Below are 18,118 nucleotides of genomic sequence, written 5' to 3' on the forward strand. Positions count from 1 at the left end.
TTTTTTATTTTTTTCATTATGGTTATGGTTTACCTTGTTGTTGTTTTTCCCCATATCTCCACTTCGATTTCTGAGAAAATGTTTTTGTCCGAGTTTGACATCACTCTTATTATAAAATGCAGTTTCCCCTCATGATATTACATCTTTGTTTGTTATCATATGATATTTTCTCCTCGTAAAATGATGACTTCATCCTCATCATTTCTGTGACTTTGCCCTTGTACTTTTCATTTCACTGTGGCCCTAATACTTGTTTGTACAGCCTTCAAAAGGAGACATTTTATTGTTGAGGAAGAAATACCGTAACGGGACCATCAAACTGCGTCATCCTCGATCAAATCAGGGACATTTTGTGAAGAAGCTGTGTGTGTTTTGCATGCGTTGAGAATGCAATGAAGAGCTGATATGGGCGATTGTCAATTTTCTATTATTTAAGTGTAAATTATTCACAATACGTGGACTGCCTCTGAGTTCTTGCCTGCCAATATTTGTGATAAATGTTTTACTCTTGGAGGCCATTAAACTTCAGTGAAGGACAATTTACGGAGTGGGGCCCTTATTGATGACGGACACACACACACACACACACACACACACATGAAAGTGTTTCGGCAACATTATCAAATATGGTATGTTTGGATTGTCATGCTTTTATTGGTAATATATTTTAAGCAAAATGCCACAGGTAAACAGCTTAATGCTACAATTCCTTACAAAAAAAAAAAATAGCAATATTATACTAAAGGTTGTGACGCACTGTATATCAAGCTTGGATTCGGTCATAGGCACCAAACATTTATAGAACAGAATTGCCATTAATAAACAGCAAGAAGTGATAACACACATAGCTCAACGGAGAGTGGCGGCGCATTAAGGCGACTGGATATGTGATGCAGATATTTATAATTCAGTTTTACTTTGTCAAAAAGAACATTTCAGATAGCCACAACTGCATTCTTCCTGTCCACAGTTGTCATTAAAGATAAATGCGGCGCCATTTAGCCAAGGCAAAGTAATGTTTCTTTGACTTACTCTTGCATAGTATTAAAAAGTCTCGTGACTTTAGACAACCACAGACCATTGATGTCGGCCAAATTAACTGTTAGAACAGCCGTATTGTGGCAAAATATTTCAATTAGCCAGTGCTGTACAATAGATCATCACTTAACGGAGGCACTCTTGTCCAATCTAATAGCTGGGTCTGAATTGAAACTTAGATTAAATATGCTACTCTTTTTTTTTTTTTTTATAAACATTTTGGCCTACTCTGCTACTGCATTCTTAGTTGCTCATATATTTTGGAGTATATTTTTCAGGTGGTGCTCAGTGTTGACACTGATTTAGATGATAAAGCAGCACTACTTGATGTCAAGCATATCCGCAGGAGTAATGGCTGAGAAGTGATCTGATGGCTAGTTGCTTGTGTGGAGTCATTCATGTTTGATGAGAGGTGCTGCAAAGAAAAGCAGGGCCACAATGACGTACGCACGCACACAGCCACCACTGTGAAAATCACCTCTTGCTAATAAACTCTTATTCCACACCATTATGCCAAATTGCTTGCACTTTGTGTCCCACTGTAGCCAATCATTCTGATCATTTTATATCTCGCCCCCATCTAGCGTGACCGGTCCGGATCGTACCAAGTCAGCCAAGATACTGGGGGAGGGTTGCCGGGTGCTCTCGTTGACCATCCCCACTTAACAGCTCATCTTCACGCTGTGTAATCAGGTGAATCTGGTTGTGAAACCACGTGAAGTGTGTTTTATTTGGAGGGGGTGGGATTCCCATCATTCTCTTGTGTGGTTCTGGCAGTGTGCACAGATGCTTTGGTACACTCCTTGCCTGCCCTCCACTCAGAACAAAGCCATGAGAGAGAGAGAGAGCGAGAGAGAGGGAGGGGGGGGGGGGATGTCTCACTGACTCTGTCGCCTGGACGACCGGCGGTGAGGAGAAGAGAGCAGCGAGAGACGCCGGTGCAACAAAATCAAAACAAAGGCAAAGCCAAAGATTTTCATTGCAGGAGTTTTGTTGTTAATGTGCATGCTTGAAGACTTATGATCGTAGGCGTCATCTTTCAGGAGCAGCAGGAGGAGATGATTCCGCAAAGCGCACATTGCATGTGAACCCAGAAGGCCTGAATGGACCCCCATGAGACCCAGAGACCCTCCTCTCATCAGCCACATGTAAGTGCTGTTTGTGTGACATGTTAAGGAGATTTCATACTTGGACGAAACATAACGCTTGTTATATGAGAATGAGTTGTCCTGGGTGGAAGTTGGCACACAATTGATGTGTAAAAGGAGTACAAATGTGTGTGCGTGTGTGAAGGCAGGTAAAGGTCACGATCCTTGTTAGAGGCTCTCAGTGTGAGCTCTTACTTTACTGTTGCGGGGATGGCCAAAGTATGCCGTCAGCTATTTTCAACCATAGTGTTAAAAAAAAAAAAATCAATTGCTTTAAATTGCAACAACACGTGGGTCACGAACAGCTTGTAAAAAAAAAAAAAAAAAAGACATGTATTTGTATTCTGGATTTTTCAGAACAGTAAAGAGGCATGCCAAGTTCCCACATACCGATAGTATTCATACAATATTTAGTCAATGTCAAGAAACGTTCCTTACTTGTGCTCAAAGTCACTACCCTCATAGCAAAATATGGATGAATCAACGTGGCAATATAGTTTGTCTGAAGCTTTGCATCTACGTTGAAACTAAACATTGAGCTTTCATATTTCGTAATTCAACCAAAATACTATGTAAATTCAATGAAGATTTTGAATCACAACCTTCAATGTTGATAAAATGTTGTTGAACCAATGTTGATTGACCATCAGTCTTCAACTAAAACAAACAAAAAATACCAAAAATAAACCTTCTTAACTGTAATTCAACATTGATTTAACATATTTTGCTATCTGAGAAGCTATTTTGTTATTAAACAAATGAAGAGGAGCTCAGCCTTGGGCTACAGCAGACACTACATCTAGCGCATATGCTTTTGGTGGTATGTCAAAGTCATTTGAACCGGTGTTAAAAAATGTAAGTGAGTGCACTTGTATTTTTAGACGATATTTTGAAGCAAAAAAAAATGTTCTTAACTTCTACAAAAGTGGGGGAAAAAACACGTGCAGACTTGGAATTAGCGCAAAAAATGTATCAAGTCCAATTGAATTGCCTCTCCGATTAAATTTTTTTTTTTTTTTAAATGTTTTGACCAGTGTAATATGTAAAAGTAACAGACCCACGGACATAGGAGGTTTCTTCCCAACAGTGCCAAAATTATTGTTCACACTTGTGTTACTCATATTTTTCTGAAAGCGAATGGGCTGTTACTTGTACTATAGCGCTTTTCTACCTGCGGTGCTTAAAGCGCTTCACAGTACTACCTCATCAACTGGCTGATGACTAAACCATCAGAAGCAACTGGGGGTTCAGTATCTTGCTCCAAAATACTTAAACATGGTTACAACGGCTAGGGATCGAACCCACATCCTTTAGGTTTGGGAAACGACCACTCTAAAACTGAGCCACGCCGTCCCATGTGTGTTTATTTTGTGATTCTTTTGTTTTTATGGGCTGTGGGTGGATCTGAAATAGCCTAGAAAATTGTAATTTGTATTTTAAAAAAAGGAAAACTTTCATTACATTTTCTTTGTTTAGTTTTTCAGTGCTTTTATATTTGCTGTTTTTTTTTCGCTATTTGCGGCCCCTTTCCAGGCCCAAATAAGTGGTTGTCCACCGTACTCTGCTCTACTCCCACATGATTAAAACATAAATGTTGGTTAAATTGAAAGCTGTAATTTGTCCATAAGTGTAAATGTGAATAAGGATTCTTGTTTGTCTATACATCATGTGCCCTGCTATTTGCAGGCATCCAGTCCAGGTTCTCCCCGGCCCTAATAAAGATTAACAATATAGAAAATGGATGGACATCTCATATAATATGAATCGTACACATGATGATTAGGGTTGTACAACTGGAGGCATCAGATCCAGAATGAGTTTTTTTGCCCACACCTGCACAGCTTGTAAATAGACTTTGTGTTGCTATTTTGTGCTGAGAAATTGAAGTGTTGAACAATGGTGGCAGGCACTAAACGCAAGGTAGTTAGGGCAGCAGACGCATTGCTTTTGCAGACCTTTGTGCCTCCCGTCTCTGTTTACAGCTTCACGACAAGGCTACAGCACTATTACTTGTCTGTACAGTTGCACTGTCACAGTGTTCCTTCAGAATCAAACGGTCTTGCTTTGTAATATCTTGTTATCACTTTTGAGGCTGTTTGATATTGGAAAATAAGAACAGCAGCGAATCCTGTCAGTCCAAAAGCAGAGGACATGCTTTTTTTCCCCACAGATGGTGCAGTGATGTCGGTGTGCGCCATCGTCTGTCTTCTCTTTATTTTTGTCATCTTGCATATTTTCACTGTTGGCTTGTCATCATACACCATAACACACTTAAGGCTAATCCCAAATGTGCTCAGATATTGTCAGCCTAATAGCATAAAGGCATAAATCAGATTGGAACATTTTGGGAATCAGAAAAATAAGAAGCAAATTTAGCAAGCACATATATACGCTGTATATTTGATTGAGGCATGCCACTATCATGACCAACATTAAAATGCAAGAGGAGGGGATGTAACGATATCGGTGATATTGTGATATTAAAACTGCCCTGATAACGTCGTCGTCATGTCGCAATATTAATTATAGAAAATCTGTTAAAAAGCCCAAATTGTTTTCCGTGTGTGCAGTTCCAGCAGCCTCTGGTGGTTATTTTATTAGTGCTGTTTAATTTGAATACTTACTCCCATGACAAATGTTCTAATCAATAACAGAACCCATAAAATACAATACAATACAATTTTATTCATAAGAGTCATCCCAGCAATTTATTCAATATCTTCGTCATCTTACTTTTTGCCCGCTTCAATCAAACGCAGCAGTTCGAACTACATATACCATGATACTTTGCGCTCATGTATTCGACCTTAAACTTTCCACTGTCCTGGATGATTAGTTAATCTCATTTTAAAAACTTCTTTCAGATAGCAGAAAAACAGATCAATACATATTCGCTGGTCTTGTCGCCACTTAGAATACGAAGTACCCAAAAATGGCAGCCGTCATTCTATTAGTCATGAGCACCTACTCCCTGCTCGTTTCCCTGGAACGTTCCCCTCACTGTTGTCAATAATGAGAATAGTGAGATGATTGAATTTGCAACCGTACTGCTGGGTCTCACCCGGCAGGTGATAATATTCTGAACAAGCTGGCAGAGAGGAGGAGAATTTAATCATGCTTTGTAATTAGCATGGTAAAGCTTTATCACGACAGAATTGAAACAGAACAGGGTGGTTCTGTGCACTACTCGCAAAAAGGTAGGGACATTGATCTTTCCTGTAAAATATCAGAATGAAGATGAACTGCATTTTTACGTTGACAGATGAACTTAATTGGACATTATTTAAACTATTCACAGTATTTCAGTGCTTTTTGTACAACTTGCTCTCCTCTAACAAGTAGCTCAAAAGCAAAATTCACAATTCATATACTAAAAATAACACAGCATTTGAAAACAGAGATCTTAATTGTCATTATTTTGAAGCTTCATTTTCTATAAATGGTGTTTTTTTATTTAATCATTGAAATTTGGCAGGTTTGTTAACAATGCTCATCTGTGGTGTGTCAGATTCCTGAAACATTTATTTTCACATCATATGTCGAATATCCCTTACTTTTTGTGTGAAAGTACAATTCATTTCTTACTTGACTTTATTTGTCCCTGCCAGACACCAAGAATGGGCGTGGATGATGAGGAGCTTTTGTTTCGCACAACCCGGGGAGGAGAGGAGGAAGAGCAGGCGGAAGTGGCAACAGTTGGAGGTTTGAGGCATGGGGTGTTATGGGGGCCGTGGAGGGCTGTGGCCTGGGTTTACACGCGGCCCTGGGCCAGCGGGGTGGTCCTAGCGGGGTTTGTCCTCCTGCCTTGCACATTGTTTGCCTTCATGCTCCTCTACTGCCCGCCTCTGGACATTGACCTCTCCTACAGTGCTTTCGAAGTTCACAGTCACTTCTCCGCAGAGCGTTTCGATGCTCTCGCCATAGCCGTGAAGACCCAACTCAGCTCCTGGGACAGACAAAGGAGGGACACAGATAGTGGCGAGTCTGAGGCTCTGCGGGAGCTACTGATGGAGAAATTGGTCAACAATGGCACACTCAACGGCACCTCAAAGACAGCGACAGGCGGTCAAGGGTCACACCACCGGAGACGGCGTATGGCTACCGACTACTACCTCCAGAGTCAGGCCCTGTGGAGGATCGAGTTGGTGTTTGTGGCTCAGGGCAAGGGAGACCGCAACATCTTCACCCCCGAGCGCCTGCGCACCATCCACAATGTGGAGCGTGTCCTCATGCAGCACCCGCACTTCCCTCAGTTCTGCTGGAAGCCCATGGAGGTGCTGAGGGACCTCCCGCTGGGTCCATCATACTGCTCCCCACCCAGCTCGCTCCTGTCGTACCTCTACCCCAGCGAGCGAGGAGGGAAGATCTACTACGACGGCATGGGTCCAGATCTGGCTGACATACAAGGTATTTGTATGTCATTGTCATTGTCTTACTATATGTTTAATCTGTGCAGAGATGGGCACTTGACCCTTTTTTTGACAGTCAGTCCCCCGCCCTCTGGCTGCGATCTCGGTACCGTTCCAGCCTCGACCCTGCAGCCTTATTCATAAAAAGTGTCGGTCGTCCGACCCAGATGGGTACAACAATCTTTGATACAAATATTTGATGGCTGCCGCCTTGTTTTCCATCATTCATTTAATATAACGTGATTATTGTAGTAACCTGCTGTACCGTTTGAAGTTGTGTCGAGACTACTCTACTTTCCCCTGCAGGTTCGTTGAGTCTGGCCATCACCCACCCTCAGTTCTACTGGTACGTGGATGAGAGTCTCTCTCCCGAGAATCTTTCCTCCTCCCTGCTGCGAAGCGAAATCCACTTTGGCGCCCCTCTCGCGTCCTACTACTCCGTGCAGGACCGAGCAGATGAGCAGAGGAGCCTCTTCAAGAACTTTGTGGTGCAGTATGCTGAAATCCTGGCCAAGCAGTCCACCAGGTCAGAAGACTTTTTATCATTAGGATGATAGTCATGCTAGTAAAGTAGTCCTTCCTCTCAACCTGGTTTGCTGATGTCAGCCAGGTGAAGGTTCTCTACGGGGGAACGGAGCTGTTCGACCATGAAGTGAGGCACACGTTCAGGAATGATATGATGCTGGCAGTCATCAGTGGAGCCTGCATTACTGTTCTGGTCTACATCTTGACCTCTTTCTCTGGTATCATTCATAGACACACTGATATCAAACTGTTTGTGGGGAAAAATTCAAAGCTCGTTCGGTATAAGCAGATATAAAGCAAAATTTAGAATGGGAGGGAAAATAATGGGTTTTAATAATATTCTTTGCAAATTCTATAAGCAAAGATGAAAATTGGAAGTCTAATTTTTGTAAGTGAAAATGAGAATTTTGCCCAGCTCTAATGTGTGTGATTGTCGTTCTCTCCTCTGTGTAGCCTTTCTGACGTTCTTCGGGTTGGCCAGCATCGGTCTGAGTTGCCTGATGGCTCTTTTCCTGTACCACGTTGTGTTCGGCGTGAGGTACCTAGGTATTCTCAACGGAGTGGCAGCCTTTGTCATTATCGGAATCGGTACGGGAAATGAATGCAATTTGGAAGTGGCCGGGGCAAATGATAGCCTATCATTTTCTTTGCTTCTTCGCTCAGGAGTGGATGATGTGTTTGTGTTCATCAACACCTTCAGACAGGCGGCCCATCTTGGTCATCCGCAGCAGCGTATGGTCTACACCATCAAGACTGCCGGCCGAGCCACTTTCCTCACCTCCTTCACCACGGCGGCCGCCTACGCTTCCAACGTCTTCTCCAAGGTAATCATAGCACAACACTCCAATTTTCTGTCTTGTTCCGTGCATGAATAGAAAGTGCCTCAGTTAGCAGTCATTTCCCACAAAGTGAACGTTTCACGGTTCTTAACACAGATCCCAGCTGTGCATGACTTTGGCCTGTTCATGGCCCTCATTGTCAGCTGCTGCTGGCTTTGGGTTAGCGTGCTGATGCCGGCTGCGTTGTGTATCTGGACGCGGTGTGTGGAGACGCACGAGCACGACAGGTTCCACTGGTGAGATAATTGTGTATGTGCAAAACAACTATGCATCACTTGTGTATCTAGACGTGTAGACTTTTTTTTTCATTTTTCGTTTCTTTTCTAAAAAAAAATGCATTTTCTTTTTTATCATTACCACCAGCAGCACAACTATATTAGTGCTTATGAAATGTATTTGTTTCACTACCAAGCATGTAATGCAAAACACTGACATCTGTTATTTTTCACTAATGAAATAAATTGAAATGCCATTATTCCAGCACCTGAATACACAACATTTACAATGTTTTTTAACATTTCGAAAACACACAGTAATAACATAATTGTGTAGAATTTAAAACATTAAAACGCTTGTGCATCTTGGTAAATTTCATAGGAATTGTACGACTCGTTCTGGTGTGTGCATTTTGGCCAACAAGAGACAGAACAATACATGTGAAACAACATGTAGATTTGATGATTAAACACAGAAGACCCTCACAACTAAACTGTAATAATATTCATTATTTTCCACAGAGGATAAAGAATGTATGCCTTTCAATATTGCTGAATGTTCTGTCTGCATGTGTTGCTTCAGCTTAGGTAAGTTATTTAAAGGTTTCTATTCACGACGACATTTTCTTTAACCATCCATGGCATTTGTAATTGCTAGCGCTCGTACGTCAATGCAAAATATCATCTGAGCGAAGTCTCTTATTTTAAAACACTCAATTGAGGCACCAATATCATTATTATTATTCCCACTATTATTCTGATTTGCATCATTATTTGTCAAATGTGTACATGTCAACCATCTCCCGCCACCATGCGCATTAATTGCTTTGTTCATATATCACCAGACAGTCACAAATTTGTTTGTCCATTTCCCTGTCTCACGAATATTGTAAAAAAAAAAAAAAAAGAAAATCAAAAAGTGTAGAAAAATTGTGTTTGTGCATGCTATGCAACACCAAACCGCAGATTTAATCCCCTCACTTGTCTCCCTCCATAAATTGCCTCTTCCCTCACTAGCTGCAAGCCGTTTGGGGGCTTGTCATCGAGCCACGGCCCTCTGTCGGATGAGGATGACGACGTGGCCTTGCTGTCCGTGGAGATGGAGCCAGGTGAGATTATCTGGAACGGCGTTAGAGATGGCCACTCGTGCGCACATCCGCAATCCCCCCTGTCGTCCGTGTCTCGAGCCAGACCTCCCCGAGGCAGATGCGGAAGCGGGCATTCTTTTCCTGTCAGTGGAGACGCCACTGAATCCTGCAGGCCACCAGCACCAAGGTGTAGTCAGCACAAAGCTTCAGTGGGCCCTCAAGCATTTCGTGGTTCAGCCAGCTGTGGACAGGAGGAAAACTATTCTAGGTAAGGCAATCTCGAATGGAAATTTACAAAACCATGGTGCCCATTTATGCATTGCGAAACCATTTATCCTAATAGTTTATCCTTTTATAAATATATATATATATATATATATATATATATATGCATATATTCAATGACTGTTTTAATAGCGTTCTTGAGCCCTTGCAGGCATTTTTCTTAGAAATGATTCTTAAAACAGTACACTTAGTTCTGCCCACAAGCACCACACTCACCCAGTGGTGCTGGTTTGCAAGGCTCAGAGGTAACTTGGTGTGTGCTAAAGATGTCCAGCTTTTCTTTGCAAAAATCTGTCAATAAAACTGAGTTAAGTGAGTTAAAATATTTAACAAAGTTACCTGACAGCTAAGCAGTTAAGTATGCTTCGTTATTACACTTGTAACAGCCCCTGGAGCAGATCAATTGTGTTAAGTGCACTGTGCTGTGTCCTCGCCTTTTAATTTGTTATCCCTGAAATCAATTTCCTCTTTCAGTTGCTTCGAATTAGCTATGGCAAATTACCCGTGTAAAGGACATGAACCTGCATGGCTGTGCGTGTAGACTTGAGGAAAAGCGAGGTTTAAGTACAAATGAGGCTTAATGACACTGTTTGTCAATCTTGAATGATGCCATCGTCTCTTGCTTGCCTATGAGGAGGATCCTAACCCTTGTCTATCACGCCAAAATCTATTGCTCACTGTAATTGTCACCCAGGGGGCTTCCTTGTGCTTCTGCTCATATCTGCGAGCTGTTGCTGCCTACTGAAGCCGGCCTCCCAAGCACCCTTACTGTTCCGCCAGGACACGAACCTCCAGGCTCTTCTGGCTCTCAGGAGCAACCTGAGCGGTCAAGGTATTTCCTGCCCCATGTGCTCAGGTGAGGCTCTGTCAGGTAATAGCTACATGGAAACTCAATGCCAAATATTTCTTTAAAAATGTAATTTTTCAAATCGCGATGTGTTCTTTAGGTGTGTTCATGGAGAAGCCGCACTCTTTGTTGGGTCACACATCCGCATCAACGTTCAGGACGTCCACGCATCAGCCGGCTCGCACCTCAACGGTGCCTCTAAACACAGCAGAACAAATTGCAAGCATTAACCAAACAGGTAATTGGGCGGGGAATAAGGGTGATTTGTATATGAAGTGAAGCGCTCTTACCCAAAATACTATGAACGCATTTTGAATTTCGTGAGAAACACGCCTTTACCAAGATCTGCAAATTTTACTTTATTTTTCCCAACAAATGTATTGCCTCAACAAGATTAAATTATTCTTACACAATGAATGGTGTGACAAGATCAGTTTTTTATTAAGCTATTTGTAAAAGGTAAGAAAGCAGGTAGATACTACAGTGGATTAAAAAGAAAGTCTACACACCCCTGCTCAAATGCCAGGTTTTTGTGATGTAAAAAAAGAGATACATAATTTCAAACCTTTTCCTACCACCTATGTGTATTATAACCCACAGTACATCACTCAACTAAAAAGAAAAAAAATTCAAGAAGAAGTCAAATAAATATGGTTGCGCAAGTATGCACACCCACCTGTAACTGGATATGTGGCTTTGGTAGAATTTACAAAACACATTGAAACTCCAGTAATAAGGGAGCCAGCACACACCAAACACCATCTGAAGCTCCTCTGATCAACCCCAAATAAAGTTCTGTTCTTGTAAGCTTAACCCTAATGTCAAACTTAATGATTGCATAGCGATCTTTTTAATTTTGTAGGCTTCGTAGTCACAGTGTTTATATCCAAGTTGGAGCTGAGAAGCTCCACCAGGGTTTATCGCTTCTCCCTTAACGCCAGTACTCCTTCCCCATGGACGCTGTGCGGCACGGACCACGAGCAGGTGTCTTCATTTCAGGTCAGCAAAATGCACGACACACCAGTGATGGAAGCAAACGGCATACAATATGTGCAAGTCATAAATACATCTAAATCGTAACCTTTAACTCATTCAATACCATTGACGGATAAATACGTCAAAATCCTTTTTTTTTTTTTACTAGGCTGGTCGTGAATGAGTTAAGTACCAAGCAAGTCCTGAGTTTCGATGGGTAAAAGTCAAGTTCCGTCAAATCTCAACTAAATTTCAAGCAAGTCTCGTCGAATCAAATCAGGACTTGGGTTCAACAAGTGAGAAGTCACTTGCTCAATTCCAACATATTAATCACTTTGCTTCAGTATCTCAAAGCGTCTTTGTTAGCTGCGAGTACTAGTACTGTCACATTCACAATCACATTTTTTAATTGTCACAGACCGGCTGTTATTTCATTGTCTTCTCTGGATGAAATGTGATTGGAGTTGTTGTCTCATTTTTATGAAATGCAAACCTCACATGTTGGCACTCTCTGATTTTATTCAACGCATAATTGTTGACTGCAAATGTAATGACCATGAAGTGGCCTCTGCACTCATCATCAGGCTTTCAGTTTTCAGCACAAACTACAAAAAAGAACTATGCAATCTTTTTTTTAATTAAAAATTGTGACTTTTCTTTAAAAAGAAATTTGTTTTTGATCAAACATTTCAATAATTTCTCAATTAGTTTCAAAAGTATACGACTTTTCATCCGGCTTAATACAAAAGACACAATCTCAACACACCATAAACTGGTTTGGAAACTGTGCGGTAATTTTAAAAGGTTTTATGCAAGCAGTCCCCCACCTCTGTTACATTCTCGCCATGCTTATTGTGTCTTAACAGAAGATGTGTTCTTATTATTTGTACATGGGCAGGCCTTTAATCGCCCATGGCGCAACTACACAAGAAGAATGACAGTGTGTGTGTCCCACGACTACTACCCATACCCTAGCTGGATGATCACATCTGGATGGTGTGACCGCCGTCACAGCTGGATGCCTGAGTTTTGCTTTTATGTGGCCGCATCACCACAGCAGCACAGCAGGTTACACACTACTCGTCCATCGATCAGTCTCCTTCAATAACAAAGTATAAAAAAATGGGGTAATTGGTCAAAAAAAATAAATCCCGAGTACATTTCAGTTGTATTTAACTTTCTAGTGCATTCCATATGAATAGAATCTTTCAGAACTGTTTTTAATTTTTTTTTTAAACTTTTGAATTGATAGGAAACTGCATTTTGCCCAGCACAAACTGAGGCCTCATCCTACTAGAGTGTGCCTAAACCCGCCTGGCTGTGGCATCAGCAGCACACCTGATGGACCCACACGGGGAACCTTTTATGCTCCTGTTCCCAGAGGTGAGAATGAGGTGCAAATTTGTGAATTGTACATCGGATGATTTCTTGTGTGCTGTCGTTCAAGATTCCACTTCTGCGGCACCAGAGAAATCCTCCAAAATGTTCGGCTTCAACCCGTGCTCAGGTGGAGCCTGTGGCCGGCCGGCCGTGCGTCCGCTGGTCGATACGGGTGCCATGGTTTTTGTGGTCTTTGGCATCTTAGGAGTTAATCGGACGGAGCGTAGAGACAATCACGTTATTGGAGACATTGTGAGGATCCTGCTTCCCAATCGCATATCAAGCAACAGAACTCTGAGAGAAGTGAAGCTTACCATTATTTCCCCCCAACAGGGCAACGTCATATTGGATCCTGACTTTGACATTTTCCAAGAAATGGGACATCTGTGCAATATTTGCAAAGCTGTTAGTTCAAATAAACAACTCGTGAAGCCCGGCGGAGCACAGTGCCTGCCTTCAGGTAACGTCCAACAAGAAATTGCTTGCGTGATTCATTGTCAATTCTTTATTGGTGGCAAATTATTCTTGATTATTATCATCAGCTCTACTTCAAAGTTAAAAAAAAACAACAACAAAAAAAAAACGTTTAATTGATGTGTATTTAAAGCCAGAAATGCAAAATAATTTAATCATTAAACAAGCATAACAATAATACTGTTTTTATGCACACATACAAACGTACATATCTACTTGTGTGTGCACATATATACGAGATGCAATGATTAACTGATTAATCAACAACTAATCGATTATTATTATTATCGTTATTTTTTACATCAAATAATTATTTAGTTAATTAGTTTCAGCCCTAATACATACATACATAAATCTAAGTACAATACAATAGAATACAATTTTATTTTTTATAGCGCATTTCACATACATAGACACACGCATAATCGATTATCTAATCATTGTTTTTGAAAATACACAAATAATTAGTTAATTAGTTAACTGCAGCTCTAATACATCCATACCCGTACATAAAATACATGTCTATGTACAAAACAAATAAAGAAACACACGCATGTATACACAGTGACAGTACATCATACTTACGTAAACACACAAAATGCATACATGCATATCTATGCACGCATTCTCACACACATATACATAGTGTATACACGCACACACAAACACACACGAAGCGTGCATAGCTATGCTGAAGTTTCCTTCTAAAATAGGTGTCACAAAAAGCCAAAAGGCAGCTAATCAGTCAAATATCCTTCACGTTTGTTCTTGTGTTTTTGTAATGAGGTAATAAGCTGTCCTCCATTCTGCCTCTGCTGCATCCGGATTGTCACGCTCTGCCGGAGCCAAACCTGCTCCCGGGCCAGCTCTCCCACGGCGCGGTGGGAACACATGCCGGCAAGGTCCGATGGCTCTCTATGGCCTTTGAATCTGTGAGTTGCCTTCTTGCCGCTCAACGTTCCGGGTTCTTTCCCATCGCTCTTCATTCCCGTGTCCTCTGGTTCCAGACCACGAACAAGGGCAAGTCCTCCTTCCAGACATACTCCGACTTCCTCCGGTGGGAGACCTTCATCCAGAAACAACTCTCTGCCCTGCCGCAGTCTTCGACCTTAAGACGAGGCTTCCAGACCTGTGAGCACTGGAAGCAGATCTTCATGGAGATCATAGGTTGGAAGGGACCCACTCATGACCTTATACTTGCATATGTATAAGTGTACAGTATAGTTGTGTGTGTGAGTTTGTGTCTGCGTGGGTGTGTGGGTGAGAGCAGGAGCGCAGTGTATGTGCCTTTTCAGTCATTTTTCAATACTTTTGGAAAACAAGAAAAAACACAATTAATTCATGCATTGAAAAATGACTTGCATGCAGATGGGCAAGATAGGTTCGTGTGTGTGACTGCGTGCGTGTCTGTCTGGGTTTCTGTCTATGGGGCCATGTGTTCGTGAGTGTGTGCGAGTTGGTGTGTCTGTGTGTGTGTGTGTGTCGGTATGAACTGTATACTCTATACTGTACGTGCGTGTGTGCGCGTGTGTGTGTGGGTGTGCATATGCAAATTAACTCAAGACTTTTGTAGGTGTTGAGAGCGCCCTGTGGAGTCTGCTCCTCTCCCTGGTTATCTGCGTGGCGGCCGTCTCTGTTTTCACCGCTCATCTTTTCCTAATGCTTCCCGTCTTCATAACCATCCTGGGTAAAGTCATGAACCTTTCAAGAAATTGAAGCTCCTCAGGCCCGTTTTGGCCTGAATGGTGCCGCTATGGTTTTTTGTCAGGCGTGATCTGCGTGGTGGGCGCAGTCATGTACTGGTTGGGCTGGGAGTTGGGAGCAGTGGAGGCCATCTCTCTGTCCATCCTGGTGGGATCTTCGGTCGATTACTGCCTGCACCTGGTGGAGGGATACATGCTGGCCGGGGAAATGGCACCTCCAACTGCAGGACACAACTGCGTAAGCCAGGCTCGTCCTTCGTGATTTTCACGTCATACCCATCTAGCTGCCGTTCATCCAGTATTATCTATTATTCCCATTTAGCTACAGCGCACACATTACTTATCTACGTAGATTTCATTCATCCACATTTTCTTTACATCTACATACTACTTATCACCCTGCCACCCGTCTATCCTATATACCTCCATACATATTCAGCTATTGTCCATCCACCTTTTTTTCCCCCATGTACAGTACCTACATACCTATAGCTACAGCTACGGTAGAGAGATAACATCTAGCCATCCTTCCTATTTACCTACAACCCTCTCTCACTATTATCCCTAATTTCCATTCACCATTTACTTACATACCCGTCTAGCTAATCCATCCATCCATCCATTTCTCAAAACACTTATCTTGCCTTCATCATCCACCGCCCAGCTTTCCTATTTACCTGCATACCTGTCTAGCTGTCATCCATTCATCTATCTTATCTCCCTGAATCTGATTGAGCTGACCTCCATCCATCTATTTCGCTGTGTTCCTGCATTATTATCTGTCTATCTTACATACCCATCTAACGTTATCCACACATCTATCCTATGTAGCGAAATACCCATCCAGCTCAAATCCATTGACCCATTAAATAGCTATGTATCTATCATAACCAACCATTGTACAATTTCCAAACATACCTCACTAACTTGGCCTGATCTCAATTTTTCTATAGAAAATACCATCCATACACCACCCATCTATTTGCATATGAACCTTTCTCGCTGTCATTCATCCATCCACCCATCTTTTCTGAGTTCCTGCTGTATTTAGGCTTGAGTTGTCATCCATCCACCAATTTCCATGTTTTCCTCCATGCAGTTCCCGTTTAACCAACATCCATCCATATCTACCGAGCTAGAGGCAGCTTCTTAAAAATCATCACGTTCTTCAGGCATGAGACATTAATGGCTGAAGGTTTGCGCAATGCCTTGCGCAGGAGTCTCGTTAGACATGAAATGAGGCCCAAATCATCTAGCGTCTTTTGGCAGGAGACTGCAGCTTGGAGGCAGAGACGCAGCGTGGAGGCGGTCAACCATGTGGGCGTTGCCATAGTGTCGAGTGCTTTTACCACGGTGATCTCCACGCTCCCCCTCTTCTTCTGTGTCATCGTGCCTTTTGCCAAGTTCGGCCAGATCGTGGCCATCAACACCACCGTCTCCATTTTTTTCACCTTAACCGTGACCGTGGCCACGCTGGCCAGTGGAGCACCCGTCGACTTCAGCAGGACGCCCGGTGGCGTGCTGAAGGCCGCCGCGGCCGTTTTGGCACTGGCGACTGCGGGGGGGGCCGCGTGGTGGGCAGGGGGCCGCGCGAGGTTGCCGGTGGCCTGGCTGGACGTCGGTGTGTGAATGTGATGATGATGTTGAGCAATGAATCTCAGAGAGAGACGAAGTGCTGCCCAACTGCAGATTAATTGTATTTAACTTTGGAGTTTGATATTTAATGTTTAGCAACACTTTGTTCATTCAGGTACATTTTTTTTATGTGCCATAGATTTAGTGTATCTTAGTTTTTTGGAGTTTTTTTTTTTTTGGGTCACTGTTTCAAGCAGTTCTTAATTTCTAATAATAATGTGACAATGCTTTATAATATTGTTAAGTGGACTTTTTAGGAATAAAATCTGTCTTGTTTTTGACAAAACATTTACTAGGCTACTGTCATGGTGGGCAAAAAAAAAAAAAGTTTCTTCGTCAAAAGTTTGAGAGCCACTGTGACACAGGACTTCTCATGGGAACACTAGTTTGCACTACAGTGAAAACATCATGTTAGTTGTTGGTGCAAATCCAGATTAAAAAATGCAGATAGGCATAAATATTTACGTTCGCTTTTGTCCGTGTGATTTAGACCAAATCTAGGGTTGCCAGGGCGATCATTTTCTCTTCACTCTCAAAGGAGCTGTTAGTTCAAGGTAACATTATTTGGATTGCTTCGTAAGACTTTTTTTTTTTTTAATTGGAACAGTACCCTATCGTTGCCTTCATTCAATTCGAATTTTAATCAATTAATTTAATAATTACTATTACCACTGAAACTCAATGTACTGTACATTTAATTGAATTCAAATTGGAGCATGCCTCTGCAATTAATTGCATCATAAATTTAATTCAAAGAGCACCCATTTTTTTTTTTTTTTTTACAGGTATTTATTAAAGCTTTTCATCGTTATTATGAGTTGATTATATTTCAGTCTTTTGGAAAGTTTGTGCTCTAAATAGAATTTAAATGCCCATATTTCTGCAAATGTCCAAGTCATAAGAGACACTGGCCTGGTGTGTTTTCTTTGACCTGTTGTCACGTTTGTGTTTCCTCTGTATTGAATGTGATTTGTCGCGAAATATGTTGTGGCACCAATGTCCTTTTGGTGACTGGATTAAAATCCACCCCCCACTCCACAAAAAGTGTTGTCTAATTGTTTTCGCATGCTGCTGTCACGCTTCCAGTTTGGTTCACATACACACACACGCACACAAACGCATACGCACTCACACTTACAGGAGAATGGCGTGTGCCTTTTCCTGACCTTTCGCTTCACATTTATGTCATTCACATGTCTTAACTTAATCGACAGTGTGATTCCAGGCACACGAAAGGAGCATATGTACATCTTTTTTATTTATTTATTTATTTTTTTTCAAAATACAAACTTTCATTTTTGTGTTGTTAGGTAACAAAGCCGAGTACTGGCGAGGCTGTATGGCCACATCATTAATGGATGGAGCAAGGACAGGTCATTTATTATTCAAGTGACTCAGATAGAAGATTAAATTGTAAAATACTGTTGACAAGAACATTTCCAGGCATGAGCCAAACTTTGAAACTTTAACAGTAGTTTTAAAACCCTAGTTTAAACCTGACTTTGAAACCCAAATCCTGGTTTAGAACCCTACTTTAAAAAACTAAACCCTAACCCT

The 18,118-nt window shown here is 41.8% G+C and overlaps 1 protein-coding gene across 2 annotated transcripts; it reads left to right on the top strand.

Moving 5' to 3' along the window:
• Window positions 1-1,908: 1,908 nt before the first annotated feature.
• disp3 (dispatched RND transporter family member 3) lies at window positions 1,909-17,605 on the top strand. 2 transcript variants are annotated; one of them, XM_088292800.1, is made up of 22 exons: window positions 1,909-1,998; window positions 2,082-2,186; window positions 5,795-6,593; window positions 6,902-7,121; window positions 7,202-7,338; window positions 7,574-7,708; window positions 7,784-7,944; window positions 8,056-8,195; window positions 9,192-9,283; window positions 9,366-9,530; window positions 10,242-10,418; window positions 10,495-10,632; window positions 11,257-11,393; window positions 12,268-12,437; window positions 12,622-12,752; window positions 12,817-13,001; window positions 13,083-13,209; window positions 14,010-14,155; window positions 14,231-14,390; window positions 14,797-14,910; window positions 14,992-15,164; window positions 16,196-17,605. In XM_088292800.1, the coding sequence occupies exons 2-22, from the start codon at window positions 2,142-2,144 to the stop codon at window positions 16,553-16,555; spliced, it is 3,912 nt and encodes a 1,303-aa protein (XP_088148926.1). In that variant the 5' UTR covers window positions 1,909-1,998; window positions 2,082-2,141; the 3' UTR covers window positions 16,556-17,605. The 2 variants fall into 2 exon arrangements, with proteins under 2 accessions (XP_088148926.1, XP_088148934.1); XM_088292808.1 differs by having other exon boundaries at window positions 10,242-10,403.
• The last annotated feature ends 513 nt before the right edge of the window (window positions 17,606-18,118 follow it).

This window comes from Idiotropiscis lumnitzeri, chromosome 1 (genome assembly GCF_059441095.1).
Source record: "Idiotropiscis lumnitzeri isolate Australia: NSW breed Sydney's pygmy pipehorse chromosome 1, RoL_Ilum_1.0, whole genome shotgun sequence".
Lineage (NCBI taxonomy): Eukaryota > Metazoa > Chordata > Actinopteri > Syngnathiformes > Syngnathidae > Idiotropiscis > Idiotropiscis lumnitzeri.